Below are 15,680 nucleotides of genomic sequence, written 5' to 3'. Positions count from 1 at the left end.
TACCATTTCATCTGGATTTTCAAATATATTTTTATAGAGATTTGTAAATTAGTTTCTTAGGAATTTTAAGTATTTTTTCTATTTCAATAGTTATTCCTCCCTTGTCATTTTCTATTTTATAAATGTCTATGTTTTTTCTTGATCAGGTTAGCTAGTGGTTTATCTGTTTTTTAAATTCTTTAAAAATCTAGGATTTTGTTTTCTTAGGCCTATGTTTTTTTTTAACCAACTGAGCCACCCAGGCGCCCCTAGGCCTATGTTTTTTTTTAAATAATGTACCTTATTAATTTCATCTTTTAATATTACATTTCATTCTTCCTGCTTTCTATTTTGTTGTACTTTTTAAAATATTTTGTTGAACTAGAAATTTGTTGACTTATATCTTTATTGATAAATGCTGTGTTTTTAATGTAGTACCATGAATTTAGTACTGTGAATTTTCCTGTGGTCTGTATTTTAAGTATAATCCACAGATTGTTATATGTAGAGATTTTGTTTTTATTTGTTAGAAATTATGTAATTTGCATGTTTTCCCTCTTTTGCCCAGGTGGAAGTGCTTTTTGTTTTTTTATTTTGTTAAATGATTTCTAGTCTTATTACACTGCAATCTAATAGTGTTGTTTATAACACATATACTTTATGGTACTCACTGATGTTTTCTTTGTGACCTAATACATGATCAGTACAAACTAGATGTGTTCTCTATTAAAAAGGTAAAATGTTTGAAATACATTCATAACGTCTACTTCATTGGTTATGTTCATTAGGTCTTCTTTGTCCTTATTCCCCTCCTCAACTTTCATCTGCCTTTTAATGAGAGTGGTTTACTGAAGTCTACTAATTGTTAATATATTTCTGTCTCCTTGCATCTCTTGTCTTTGCTTCATTAAAGTATTGCTTGTTATTTGGTGTGTAAATACTCATAGTACATATGACTGATCGGTAATGTTGTCTTTATTATGATTGTTGTTTTTAGCAGTAAATTTTACCCTTTTTTGTTTAATGCAGACTATCCCTCACTGCTTTCTTCTTGCTTCCCTTTTTTTGTCCATCCCTTTAGTTTTAGCCATTTAGAATCACTTCCTTTTAGATATACTTTTTATATACCACACTGAGATATAATTATCTTTTGCTTTCTGAGCCAAATTGAAATCTTTTTCTTTTAATAGATGATTTAATCCCATTCACATTTACTGATTTAAGTAAAATGTTTGGTTTCAGTTCTCAAATTATTTTATAATTATGTGTATTGTATATTTACTATGTTTCTTTTTCTACCTAAGGATACTCTTTGGAGTTTTATTTTTAAATTTAGAAAGGTATATATTTTTGTTCTAGTGGGTACCTGTGTACTTTTTATTATCTGGTTTGTCAAGCTTTTTTTTTTCTTTTAAGATTTTATTTTTAAGGAGTCTCTACACCCAACATAGGGCTCGAACTCACAACCTGGAGATCAAGAGTCACATGCTTTTCCAGCTGAGTCAGCCAGGTGCCCCTGATTTGTCAAGATTTTAATGGTATCCTGTAATACCTACGTACTGCCTGAAAAACAGTCATCGACATTGAGCTCACTTTTCTTTTTCTTTCTTCCTATCCTTTTCCTTCCATTTAAAAAGTGCATTATTTCTACTTTGTCTCAACATATAGCATTTGTACATTAATTTTTCACCCTTTTCCCCATCCTTGTAGGGTGTAGAGATGGAAAACTAATATAATCTCTATTTTTATTTATTCAAATTCTTACCATTGGTCTTACTGCTGAAGTACTCCTAGTCATCTCTTGATCGGATGAAACTTATCCACTAATAGATTTCTTGAGGGCTAATATAGTATAGAATTCCCCACATCTTGTATGTTTAAAACTGTTTTACTAGAACCTTAATATTTGAGGCACATCTTGGCTGGATATAAATTTTTGGTCCATGCTTTTATTGAGTTTTAGAAAAATGCTCTTTCTTTGCTTTGTATGCTGTTTTTAAGAATTCTAATGGGAATATAATTCTTTTGTCCTTCTAAATATATAAGCCTTGAGATTTCTTTTTTATATCTTTGACATTTGATAGTTTTACTCGGCTAATTAGTTAGCTAATGATATGAGACAAATTACTTTAAGAACTTAGTGGCTTAGGGGTACCTGGCTGGCTCAGTCAGAAGAGCATGCTGTTCTTGATCTCAGGGTCATGAGTTCAAGCCCCATGTTGGGTGTAGAGATTACTTAAAAAAATAAATAAACTTTAAAATATATTTTAAAGAAGTCAATGGCTTAAAAGCAACAGTAAATATATGTTAACTCAAAGTTTCTGTGAATCATGAACTTGGGAGCTCCTTTGCTGGTGGTCTGGTTTGAAGTTTTAGTAAAGCTGTTGGCTGGGACTATAGTTATCTGAAGGATTGAGTTGGATCTGCTTTTAAGATGACTTGCACACATACTGGCAAGCTGGTGCTCAGTTCTTCATATGAGCTTCTTCATAGAGCTGCTTGTTGTCCTTAAATGCCATGATGGTTAGCTTCCCCTAGAGTAAGTAATCCAAGAGAGCAAAATGGAAGCTGTACCGTCTAGCCTTGGTTTTAGTTGTTTTGGGTGACAGGCTAATTTAGTCCCTATTACGCCATCCTTGTTGGAAACAGAAATCTCTTGGCCATTATTTCTTTAATAATTTTTATGTCTCATCCTGTTTTTTTGTCTTTGTGGTACTTCAGTTGTGTATATGTTTGGTCTTTTAGGGTGTAGAATCTATTATTTTGCCCTGAAGAGCATCGATATTTTATCAGTCAGCTTGGCTGAACTCAAACTCTAAACTTTGTCTTCCTGTAGTGGACAGTAACTCAAATCTCTGTTCAGTTGTTTAGACTTTTAACTGGCTGCTTGGAGTCTGCCCACACTTGCATAGATTAGAGGTCAGCCAGATATTTGGGCGGAATTTATATGAAGAATTTGGGGTTCTCCTTCTCTGGATCTCTCATTTCTGGACTTTCTCCAATTGTTTTATATCTCTTGCAGTCATTCTGAGCTCTTTTTCAAATTCTGCCTGTCAATAAACTCCAGGTTTTTATCCAAGTTTTTAGTTAACCCCTTTCAGTTTCTCCTTTTGGTCACTCTCCAGTTCCTTCAATTATTTTGTCCAGAGTTCATATTACATAGGAGGATTTGTTTTTAATGAAAGTTTTATGACACTATTTTAAAAGGTTTCTGCTTGATGAATCTGTCTTAGTGAGGCCTTCTCTAATTATGCTATTTAAAAATTACAGAACCACCCATCTCCTCCTGGTGCTTCATTTTTGTACACAACTCTTATCAGTTGACGTAGAATGCATTTTAACATTTGCTTGTTTTCTGATTTCCCCAACTAGAATGTAAGCTCTAAGACAGCAGGTTTATTTCCCTCTTGTTCAGTGCTATTTCTTCAGTTCCTAGAACAGATCAGATTAATGCTTAGTAAATATTTCTGTATGCATGAATGAATCAATGCATTTATTTATTTCTTTTCCTGCATCCTTACATAGTGCCCGAAAGGCAGTGGATGAGGAAGAGGAAGCAGTTGAAGAACGTCGGAATATGCGAACTATTTGGGTGACTGGCAGAAAAGGTTTAACTGAAAGGGAAGCAGCAGCCCTTATTGTGGAAGAAGCCAAAATGATTCTGCAGCAGGACTTAGTCGAAATGGGAGTGCAATGGAATCCATATTCCCTTTTAAATTCTGATACACACTCACTGACCAGCAGTGAGTTAGAAGTAAAGGAACAGAAATTTATACCCCAAACTGAAAGATCTTGTAAAAGATTAACAGCAAAGCAAAAAAGTAACTCGATGTTTAGGGATTCTTCTGCTAAGCATTCACCAAATACTGTGCAAGATTTAGAGAAAAGTGGAGAGCGTACAAATTCCTTTTATGATAAGTTACAGAATGGGAATCAAGAACGCCAGGCACATTCCATTTCCAGAGCAAGAAAACGGGCTTCTTTGAATATAAGTAAAGAAAAGCTAAGAACCTCTCTGAATGAGGGAAGAACACGCACTAAGAAAGTTGTTCAGACTCTCTTATTTGAGAAAACAAAAAAAGCAGCTCTGAGTTTCAGTTCAGGAAAGATGAGTACTGCCTCTGGATCTTGGAAACATAGTAAACGTGTAAAACAATCTAGACACAGTAGCCCTGTGAAAGGCACTGGGATGTATAGAATTGATTTACAGGAACAGACTATATCTAATCCTGTTTATTGTGGAGACTCATTTACCTTAGATGAGAAGAATGTGGAATTTAGAAGTCCAGAGCCTTTTGCTAAAAATTTATCTTCCTGTGCTGAGGGAAAATATAGCAAAGCATCTTTCTTATCACAAAGAGAACAAAGTTCAAAGAACAGAGCAAAAACTAATGATATTCTTGTGGAACATTTTATCACACGACCCCAGAGTAAAAAAGTGACTTGTCAACCTACTAGTATGGTTAGTGAAAATGGAAGAGGATTCGCCGTTGTTGAGTCAGAAAAAATAAACACAGTCCTGATGGTACAAAATGATTCAAAAAACCAGGATGTTTATGTAAAACACGACACCCACTCAATTAACCAGTGCCCAGAAAAACAGTCTGATAAACAGACAAACACTTATACCAAACAGAAAAAAATAGTAGAGAGACAAATGCCCTGTGAGACAGGCAGTAGTTATATGAATAGAGACTCAAATGTTATTATCAAGTGTGGAAGTATGAAGTTTAATGGTGAGGAAAATAAATCAAATAACTTTCAGGTATCAGGAGATAATATAAGTAGCGCTGAGATACTCAGAATACATCTCCCAACTGGAGAATCAGGAGGCCAGCAGGAGAATTTTCTAAATACCTCTAGAATACAAGAAAAAACAGAAGCTTCTGCAGCAAACAAAACTAAGAATAATTGTGTTTCTGACTTAGGTTCAGTTCCTTGTGAATTTGAAGATAGTTTCTACCTGGATACTCAGTCAGAGGAAATAATACAACAGATGGCAACTGAAAATGCCAAACAAGGAGCAAAGGATGCCAACCTGGCAACAGGGACGATGCAGAAGAGCTTAGACAACCAGAGTTCGGTACGCTCTTTTCAGAATGAGATTCATATTACGTTTCCTGGTGAACGACATTCTCCAGGAGTGACAAATATAGATCATTTGGAACTTAAGACGGTAGATACTATGAAACAAGGCACTGATTCACATGAGGTTGGTATCCTGACTCCAGAAAGCTCAATTTTTCATTCCCCAATACTCTTGAGGGAAAATGGCCCTTGCCTTAAAGGGAATGAACTTTCTGTCACCGACTCTCAATTAAATAGTTTTCTTCAAGGTTATCAAACACAAGAAACTCTGAAGCCAGTTATACCTCTGGTTCCTCAAAAGAGAACTACCACTGGTATAGAAGCAGAATGTCTGCCAGTTCCTGAAACAAGTTTGAATTTGAGTGGTAGTTTACTATTTGACAGTTTCAATGAAGACTACCTAGTAAAAGAACAACCACCTGATATACAAGCGAAAGAACCCCTCTCTTCTGCACTAACATCAAACCATTTCAGTCATTCTATGTGTCTGCAACCAGAGGGCCCAATTAGAAAATCAAATACAAATGAGAATCAAGATAATCAGCAACAGTTCTCTTGTTTCAGTGATGAGTCTATTATATTTTCAGAAATGGATTCTGCTCAGATGGTTGAAGCTTTGGACAATGTAGAAATATGTCCTGTCCAAGAGAAACAGAATACTGCAGTATCTCTTAGAGAATTAGAATTAAGTGATCCAGTGACTGTAGGTAATGATTATCCACAAAGAGAAGTAATTGGAGGAGATAAAGATGAAAGGTCTCAAAAACCCAAATTAACTGAGACAAGGGAAAGTAATTCATTGATATGGTCAGGGGCATCATTTGATTTAAGTCCAGGACTGCAGAGAATTTTAGACAAAGTGTCCAGTCCTCTAGAAAATGAAAAGCAAAAATTAACCACTACAAACTTGTCTAGTTTGAAAGGAAAAAATACAGAGGTAAATGACAAACAAAAAGCGATTTCAAATGTGGAGCCAAATCAAGTTCAGGGAATCTCATTTTCCCCTAGTATTGAAGTAGAAAGCAACATTGGGGCGCTGGAGACCAATGGCCTTCAGGCTGAAACCTCATCTCACTTGCCTTGTAAAGAGAATTGTATAGTTGATGATAATGGACTCATTCCTCCTACACCTATTCCAGCATCTGCTGCTAAGCTGATATTTCCAAGTATTCATGGAACATCTTCTGTAAAACTTCGGAAAACACATAGTGTTTTACAGCTTGGTGAAAGTTACTCATTTGGCTCATCTTCAAATATTAAAAACCAAGATTTAACTTCAGAGAGTAGAAACGGTTTAAAAGAGGACAGTCCTATTAGAGACACAAGTTTTTCACTGCAGTTATCACAGGATGGATCGCAGTTAACTCCAGCCTCGTTCAGCCCAGGAAGTTTGGCCATAATTGATGTAGCAAGTGACCAAACTCTCTTTCGGACATTCATTAAGGAGTGGCAGTGCAAAAAGCGATTTTCCATCTCACTGGCTTGTGAAAAGATCAGTAATTTGACATCCTCTAAAAGTGCTGCTATTGGTGGTAGGTTTAAGCAAGGTAAGAATTTTTTTTTTAATTTTTCATATTCTCATGTTTATATGTAAAATGGTGGGTTGAGATGGGCCTGAGCCATCTCAGTCTTGGATATGAAATGTAATAAATTTATTCAGAGTTTAAAGTTTCTTCTATGTGGGTTTACCTGTAGAACAGCCTATTGTTGAGAGCAACTAGATTAATAATAGTTGCCATCTGGTATAAGGGATGGGTGACTCCAGAATATGGGTGTGAGAGCCAAGCACTGAGAAAAAACCTCAAGCTGGGCTACTGAACTGATGCAGACCACCAAGGCACTCCTCATTCACCTGGCTCTGATCCACTGTTGTAGCTGTGGTCTAATCAGGCGTGTGTTTGCCTCTTTCTTCATAAGCCACGGATCCCACCTAAACAGCCTTTCTAGAGTAGATCCCCGCACTAGGTGGTCCAAAGGGAGTTCCAGACCAGTTCTTTTCTCTCAGGACAAGGACATAGCAGCCAAGCTTATTGCTGCTGCAGCCACCACAGTTGCGGCCGGCTCGGGGGGCCAGCACCGGAACAGTGTTTGGCATCTTGACCATTGGGTGTATCAGGAATCCATCTCTCAAACGGCAGCTCTTTCTTGAGTGCTATTCTGGACTTTGCCCTGTGTCAGGCCATGGAGCTCTTCTATTTGTTGCCTTCCTAATCCTTTTCATTTTATGAGGCTTCACAGAGGTCACCTATCTGTCGCTGCTTCTTCAACTCCAGGCCATATCTGGTGCTAGAGTATGCTAAGATTTACCATTAAACATGATGTTTCTCTTTAAGAAAATCATATATATATATATGTGTGTGTGTGTGTGTGTATGACATATATGATTTATATATGATTATATATATTAATATTAGAATATAAGTTTGTAAAAACTAAAATATATATTTTGAACAAAGATTGCCTTTTTCTGGTATCTTAATGATATAGCATCATGGTTTTTATTAATCATCAGTGCTCATGAATTATTTTCTATTAAATTGTAATATCCTTATTCACTTATATAGTCACAAAAGTACATAGAAAAACGACTATATTTTAAACAATGTACATTAACTACATTTTTCAGTACTTATCTCAAGTTGTACCTCCAACTGATGTCCATGAATCTTATGCCAAAATGTTGACCCCAAAGCCTCATAGAGTCCTTCCATGTTTTAAGAGACTTAAACCTGTTGTTAAATAATGCCACATATGTATATTCCTGTCTTACTTCATGACAATAAGGATTTTGTATCATGGGGAATAGCTGTAGTCAGCTTGACAACCTGCTGTGGAAAGCAAAGATTTGATCAGATTTCTTAAATCTCTGTATTTATGAATGGATTTGTTCATAAAAGTTTGAGTATTTGATCTTCAATTCATGGAACATGTGTTTGGTTTTTAATTTTTTTTATTTGAGTATAGTTGACACAATGATATATTAATTTCAGGTGTACAACATAGTGATTTGACAAGTTTATACATTACACTATGTTCACCGTGAGTATAGCTACCATCGGTCCCCATACATTGTTATTACAGTGTCATTGACCATATTCTTTATGCTGTGCCTTTTATTCCCATGACTTATTCATTCCATAACTGGAAGCCCCTATCTCCCACTCCCTTTCACCCATTTTATCCAACCCCCCACCCTTCCCTTCCCTCTGGCAACTGTCAGTTTATTCTCTGTATTTATAGGTCTGATTCTGCTTTTTGTTTGTTTATTCATTTGTGTGTTTTGTTTTAGATTTTACATAAGAAGTGAAATCATATGGTATTTGTTTTTCTCAGTCTGATTTATTTCACTTAGCATAATACCCTCTAGGTCCATGTTGTCTCACATGGCAAGTTCTCATCCCCTTTTATAGCAGCGTAACATTTAATTGTATATGTGTACCACATCTTCCTTATTCATTTGTCTATCAATGGACACTTAGGTCATAGAGCACATGTGTTAATGACAAGTTTTATGTACTTTTTGTGTTGACTAGTACTCTCCATTTTTCATTCAACATGCATAAAACTGAGAACATTCTCTGTGCTAGGGGTTAGAGGGATAAAATTGTTCACTTAAATTTAACAAATATGTGCCATTTATTTTCAAGATATTGGGGATCTAATTGCAAATAAGATAGACTGGTTTTTGACTTGTATCTGTAAAGTTGGAGATGCCTTATTTTAGAACAAATGTGGACTCTAGATACAAAAATCATACCTGATTCTTTACCAAGAAGTAAGATGCTTGATTTTCTGGAATGTCTTAGTGTTAAGAATTGCTGAAGTCACTACAAAATTTTTGTAGCGTGCAAGTGGTCTTTATTTCTGTTTGAGTTATAGCAATTCAAAATGCAGCTTTAAAAAAATTTAGTTAACCATTTTAGTCATTATTATAGATCTATTTTAAGGTATATTTGGTAAATTTTTCATAGTGACAGTTATTTTAATAGATGGGAAGCCTAGAAAGATCTTACATATACTTAAAAATGACCATCCAAATAATGATATTTTAGGCATCTGGAAATTTTGCAAAATAGTTTTTGTATTATTATCATTGTTTTTTTAGCATTCAGTTTAATGGCTTTATTTTGAGATTTTTAACTATTTCACTTTTGATTTACTTAGTTAGCTCACCTCAGAAAACCACTATTAGAGATGATGGCATTCCTGTTAAAGGTTGTGATGACATCCTGGTGGTTGGTCTGGCAGTATGCTGGGGTGGAAGAGATGCCTATTATTTTTCATTGCAGAAGGAACAAAAGCATCCTGGTAAGTAATCACTATTTGGCTTAATCACCATTTAATTTTAATATAATCTCTATTAGGATAGTGACCTGTTTGTTGAGAATAATTTTCTGATACTTAAAATTTATTTTTAGGCTTAAAAATTCTTTCTGGGAGGATAGTAGCTATTGTGTACATTAGTTCATATATTAACTAGAATGAATGTCTTAAGCACCACCTTTACTCCCCTTTACTTATCACATGGCTACTGATACTGTCTTTTCTTCTTGAAGGCAGTGGACAGTTAGGGACTCCCTGGCCACCTTGAAGGTTTGTTTTTGAAGATTGGATCATAGCAGTTTCTTTTCAGACTTTTTTCATGTTATTGACTGGGTCTGGAACTTATCTAGAGACAGCGATGAGCTGAACATCTACAGTAGTTGAATCATACAGCCTTTGTAGATGTGTATGGAATTCAGAGGATATAATTTGGAAATACCTTGTGATCTTATTACAGTTGTTACATTACCTAGCTGATAGATTGGTTTTAGACAGGAGCAAAATTAGTAAGTAAATATTTTAAAGAATGCCATATAATATCTATTCCTGAGTAAGCATGAAATATTTTCAGTTGTTTTGAGGGAAAATGTGTTATGTTAAATAGATACTTGAACTTCTGTTTTTTTTAGATCTAACATTGTATGTTCATACTAAATTTTTTTAAAAAGTTCATTTAAAATTCATTTCAAAATACTTTTTATGTCTTTGGGGCGCCTGGGTGCCTCAGTCGTTAAGCGTCTGCCTTCGGCTCGGGTCATGATCTCAGGGTCCTGGGATTGAGCCCCGCATCCGGCTCCCTGCTCGGCGGGAAGCCTGCTTCTCCTTCTCCCACTCCTCCTGCTTGTGTTCCCTCTCTCACTGTGTCTCTCTCTGTCAAATAAATAAAGAAAACCTTTAAAAAAAAAATACTTTTTATGTCTTTAACTCCTTATTCTGAGAAATGTAAATTTATTTTTAGAAATCTTGTTATTTAAAAATTTCACCTAATTGAATAGAGCATTATTAATTACATAGCACAAGCCTTAATTTTTAGAATATGAAGCACTTCATCTATGTAGCCAACATGACCTGAATAAGGTTATGCTGAATTATTGGTTCCATGGAGCTAGACCCTTGGGCTTTTCAGTCTTTTCATTAAAGATTGCTGTTTCAAATGAATGCATGTAATTTTTGCCTTAAGACTTTTTGTTTGTTTGTTTTCTAAAGAAATTAGTTCCAGTTTGGTCCCACCTTCTCTGGATCCAAGCCTGACTGTGAAAGACAGAATGTGGTATCTTCTATCCTGCTTTCAAGAGGAATCTGATAAAGAACGTTCTGTTATCATCTATGACTTCATCCAGAGCTATAAAATTCTTCTTCTGTCTTGTGGGATCTCCCTGGAACAAAGTTATGAAGATCCTAAGGTTTCATGTCTTATTTAATTTTTACCATACTTAAAAAAATTTTTAATGTGTAGTGTTAATTCTTAAATGACTTGGTATTTATTTAGCTCCAAGAACGAAGCCTAAATTTTTTAGAGTAGTCACTCCTTTATCTAGTAATCTCATTCACCCAGAACAGAATGTGATGCACCAAATACCTCTGTGTAGATAAAAACAGAGATTCCACAAATTTGAAGCACTAAAGTTCATACCTTTCCTCAGAGATTTAAAAATTTTTGATTTTGGTTATGTTTGAAGTTTTCTGTTTCTTAGTAAATTAGAAATGAAATGAGGACTGTCAGATTTAAATATATGATAGCAGGATGTTTCAAATATCCATGAAGACAGAGGCAGAAAATAGGAAAAATGTGTAAACCTTAGACATCAAAAAGAATAGTAGTTAGGGCTATTTAGCATAGGACAGATTACCTTACTAGCCCCTGAGAACTTTGCTATTATAATAGCAAGGCATGATACACTTCTCATGATGATGATTCTGAGTTATTAAGGAAAGGGTAACTTATTGTAACATACACTTTACAGTATAATGCATTTTCATAAGACATTTATTTACAATATCATAGCTCTCAAAGGGGTATCATTTTTCCCCCTGTTGATACTGGATACATGAGGCATATGGAATATTAATTTTGAATTGATATATGATATTACTTGGTTGTTATTCGCAATATAATCAATAATAGGATAAATTTTGGTTTCTTAGTTTCTCTAGCTTTTTGGGGGAAAGATTTTCAAAGGCAGTATCAGATAAACTGAAGATACTGTCCTTTTCTGTAGTTCAAGCTAGGCTTGGTTTACGTGTGATAAATTCCATGTAGTTTTTAAATTGACCTTTCCTGGATATAAAAAGTTGTCACTTAATTTTGATGTTCCATACTAGTCAGTCTTCAAAAAAAAAATGAAATCTTGCCATTGCAACAATGAGGATGGAACTAGAGGGTATAAATAAGTTATATATAGGTGGCGCCTGGGTGGCTCAGTCGTTAAGCGTCTGCCTTCGGCTCAGGTCATGATCCCAGAGTCCTGGGATCGAGCCCCGCATCAGGCTCCCTGCTCTGCGGGAAGCCTGCTTTCTCCCTCTCCCACTCCCCCCACTTGTGTTCTCTCTCTCGCTGTGTATCTCTCTCTGTCAAATAAATAAACAAAATCTTTAAAAAATTAAAAAAAAAAAATTAAATAAGTTATATATAAGTTAAATACAAATAAGTTAATCAGAGAAAGATCTCATTCACACGTGGAATTTAAGAAACAAAACAGAGGATCATAGGGGAAGAGAGGGAAAAATAAAACAATACAAAATTAGAGAGGGAGACAAACCGTAAGTGACTCTTAATCACAGGAAACAAACTGAGAGTTGCTGGAGGGGAGGGGGGTGGGGGGATGGGGTAACTGGATGATGGACATTAAGGAGGGCATGTGATGTAATGAGCACTGGGTATTATATAAAACTGATGAATCACTGAACTCTACCTCTGAGACTAATAATACAGTATATGTTAATTAATTGAATTTAAATTTAAGAAAAAAACTCAAAAAAATTTTGATCTTCCAGAGTCCAAAATGAGAATATGGGTAATATGAGTTTCTCATTAAATAAAACTACTATACCATCTCAGATTTATTATAGCACTTTTTGCATAAACTACTTGAAATATTCCATAGTTGGTTTTGTCAGTCATAACACTTTTGATGCAAGAAGATAAACTATTAATTTAAAAAATCTCCCTTTCATAAGAAACATTTGCCAACTTTAACATCAAATTACCTTATTCAATATTCTCTAAAAGGTTTCTGATTGCCAATTTCTAATGTGGCGGGGGGTCCCCACACCTCCAACAATTCTCTGGGTACCAGCTGATTATCCTACAATTCAACTCAGTTCTGACACTGCCTACCCAGGTTGTTATGCTTCTGACCCACTAGCTATAAATCAAAGGTTCCCACCACCCCCTCCTTGGGTTCAGTTAACTTGCTGGAGGGGCTCACAGAACTCATGAAACCAGTTTATTCCTTAGATTACTGTTTTTGTTTTTGTTTTTTTACAAAAGATACTAAAGGATATGAATCAACAGCCAGATGAAGAGATATATAGGGCGAGGTATGTAGGAAGGGGCGTGGAGCTTCTATACCCTCTCCAAACACACCACTCTCCCTGCATTTCCATGTGTTCACCAACCTGGAAACTCTCCAAACCCCTGTCTTTTGGGTTTTTATGGAACCATCATACATAAGCATGACTGATTAAATCATTGGCCATTGGTGCAACCTCCAGCCCCTCCCCCATCCCAGGAGGGTGGGACTGAAAGTTCCAACCCTCCAATCACAGGGTTGGTTCTTCTAGCAACCATCCCCCATCCTTAGGTGACCTAGGGACATTCCAAAGGCCACCTCATTAACATAACAAAAGACACCATTTTGTCTCTCAGTTTAGCAAATTTCAAGGATTTTAGAAGTTCTGTGCTAGAAATGAGAACAAGGACCAAATACATATTTCTTGTAAGTCACAATATCACAGTCTACCCCTGGTCTTCAAACACGATTGTTATAACGTGATTATTATAGTAAAACAATAGTAAAAGTCAAAAGTAGTTGGCACATTACTAGAATCCCATTCAGTTATTAACTATCCAGTCCATCATCATTATCATATGAAAATGTCTCCCAGGTTTGTAGGCTTCCATTCGATCTTACCAGGTTCCAAAAGCAAGAGGGATTGTCAGCAATATATGGCTTCACCCTTTCAGGCATCTGGCATAATTGAGCTAAGAGACAATATCATCTCTTGCTTAGACCTTCTTTTGAGGTGTTAATATTGGATTTTCCTCGTTACATAACCCATTTATTCATTTCTTTACCCATAGCTACTATTTTTCCTTCTATGCTTTTAACCTTTATGTTATAATTCAAAAGGGCCTGATGGGGCAAGATGTGCCTTCACCCCTTCTGGCATGATTATAGTTTCTTGCTTAGGAATCATCCATTTCCATCCCTTATACTTGTAGTCCTGGTCCTGTGACCCCCTGCATCAGCTAGGAGGAAAAAAGTTGAGGTGATGTGGGGAAGAAAGTATAGCAGCATCTTTCCCATCCTTACTTCCGCAGATCCAAACAGAGAAATATATCCAGTGGTGACACTCCTTTAGCTCCCCTCATGTTCATGTTGAGTGGGAGCACATACTCATGAAGACATATAAGCCAGCCCTTGCTGCCTTTATCTATTTTTAGACAACCTATGTTTTAATTGCCCATTCCAATTCTCTATCAAACTAGTACTGAGGATATCTCTTTGCCCCTTGTTGAACATTATGGGCTATAAAGTGTGTTCTTTGGTCTGAAGAAATGATGGTCAGCCATCCAAACTGGTGCAGTATCTTCTGTTCTGGTTCTTTTATAGCAGTCAGAGCATTTGTATCTACAATCAGGTAAGCAAAGCATGGTCCAGAGTCAATGTCTGTTCCTATCTGGACCCATTTGTACCTCCCCAAGGCCACTAGCATTAGTCTCACCTGCCATCTATATTCCTGGCCTTCCTACCGGGTAATCTGCCAAATAACCATCTGCAGTCTCTGACTCTCTTGTAAACAGATATAGTTCATTTTAGCCTTCTGTGCCTCAGAGGGTATAAGAGGAATATGTCTAGATTCAGCCTGTTTCTGCATTACTACAGCGAACCATGTCCCCTCATTCATGGGCCCAGGTGATCATCTCAAAGGGGCATGCAGGGACATCTGCTTGATAATTCTAGTCACCTTCCAAACCTAGAAGGGAGTTCTTGTGAAAGGCATTAATGTGTCCTACTTTAATGCACCCCTTCAAATTTCTGTAGGACTGTGTCCTGTAGGAGCATCCCTTTAGCAGGCCAGGTCTCCATTGCCATCCTGACTGACATTTTGGCCAGGCTATCTGGCATTATTTATGAGCAAGTGAAGACCCAAACATAAGGCCTTTTTCCAGCTGTTCAGTTCTTTCATCACTGCTAGGAGAACAGCATGCAATTCAGCACACCAAGATCATCTGTTTCTATCTTCTTTGAATAGAGTGACGATTTTCCAAAACAGGGTATTGTTCATTCACTTCGGAACTGCCATCCACAAACCTAGCAGCTTTTTGTCAGTCAGTCAAGAGCTGTTTATAGAGTACTGTCCAAGTGACAATAGAATCCAGCAGCAGCTCCTCACACAATTCCAGAGTCAAGCCTAAGAGAAAAGAGGCTCCCTGCTCTTGAGCATCTCTTCTTTGCGTTCCCCAGGCAGCATGATCCTGTATAACCTGTTTCCATTTTATTATGTAACTCTCCTGGGCACTGCCAACTCCATTAGAGCATTTCTTAGATATCACCTGTGTTGGGTGGGTATTTCAGGTTTTTAGATCATGTTATATCCTTTAGTCATAAGAATAACTTCAATTAATAATGTCAGATAGCAAGGCCATAAATACCCTCAAATGGAAATTCTCTTGTTTAAAGTCCCAGTTGTCAGTGTTGGGAGGTGTTCACAAGCTCTTGCCATTAGCCCCAGTCTCCACAAAGGGCTATTGCACAAAGAATTTGTCGCTATCAGCACTTGAGCTTCATTCCACACTGTGGGGCAGAGGGAGAGGGAGAAGCAGACTCCCTGCTGAGCAGGGAGCCAGGGCTCCATCCCAGGACCCCAGGATCATGACCTGAGCTGAAGGCAGATGCTTAACTGACTGAGCTACCCAGGAGCCTGAAGGAGACACAACTTCTTTACATAATACCTGCTTTAACATTCCAGTTTACATAATCCTATCAACCATTACATTTTTACAGTTCTCTTATTCTAATTGTAGCCCAAGTCAGGGCTTTACCAATGGGTTTTAGTACCACTGT

General features: G+C 36.6%; 1 protein-coding gene across 1 annotated transcript in view; it reads left to right on the top strand.

Moving 5' to 3' along the window:
• Positions 1-15,680, top strand: part of POLQ (DNA polymerase theta) — a 124,392-nt gene that overhangs the window by 55,624 nt on the left and 53,088 nt on the right. Inside the window, exons 16-18 of the mRNA XM_078066510.1 lie at positions 3,505-6,614; positions 9,232-9,375; positions 10,597-10,793. Of these exons, the coding sequence (XP_077922636.1) occupies positions 3,505-6,614; positions 9,232-9,375; positions 10,597-10,793 (3,451 nt within the window). The remainder of the gene's footprint in view (positions 1-3,504; positions 6,615-9,231; positions 9,376-10,596; positions 10,794-15,680) is intronic.

The sequence above is a fragment of the Halichoerus grypus genome, chromosome 1, assembly GCF_964656455.1.
Source record: "Halichoerus grypus chromosome 1, mHalGry1.hap1.1, whole genome shotgun sequence".
Classification (NCBI taxonomy): Eukaryota; Metazoa; Chordata; class Mammalia; order Carnivora; family Phocidae; genus Halichoerus; species Halichoerus grypus.
The sequence above is the reverse complement of the archived record's forward strand: the minus strand, read 5'-3'. Positions and strand labels throughout refer to the sequence as shown.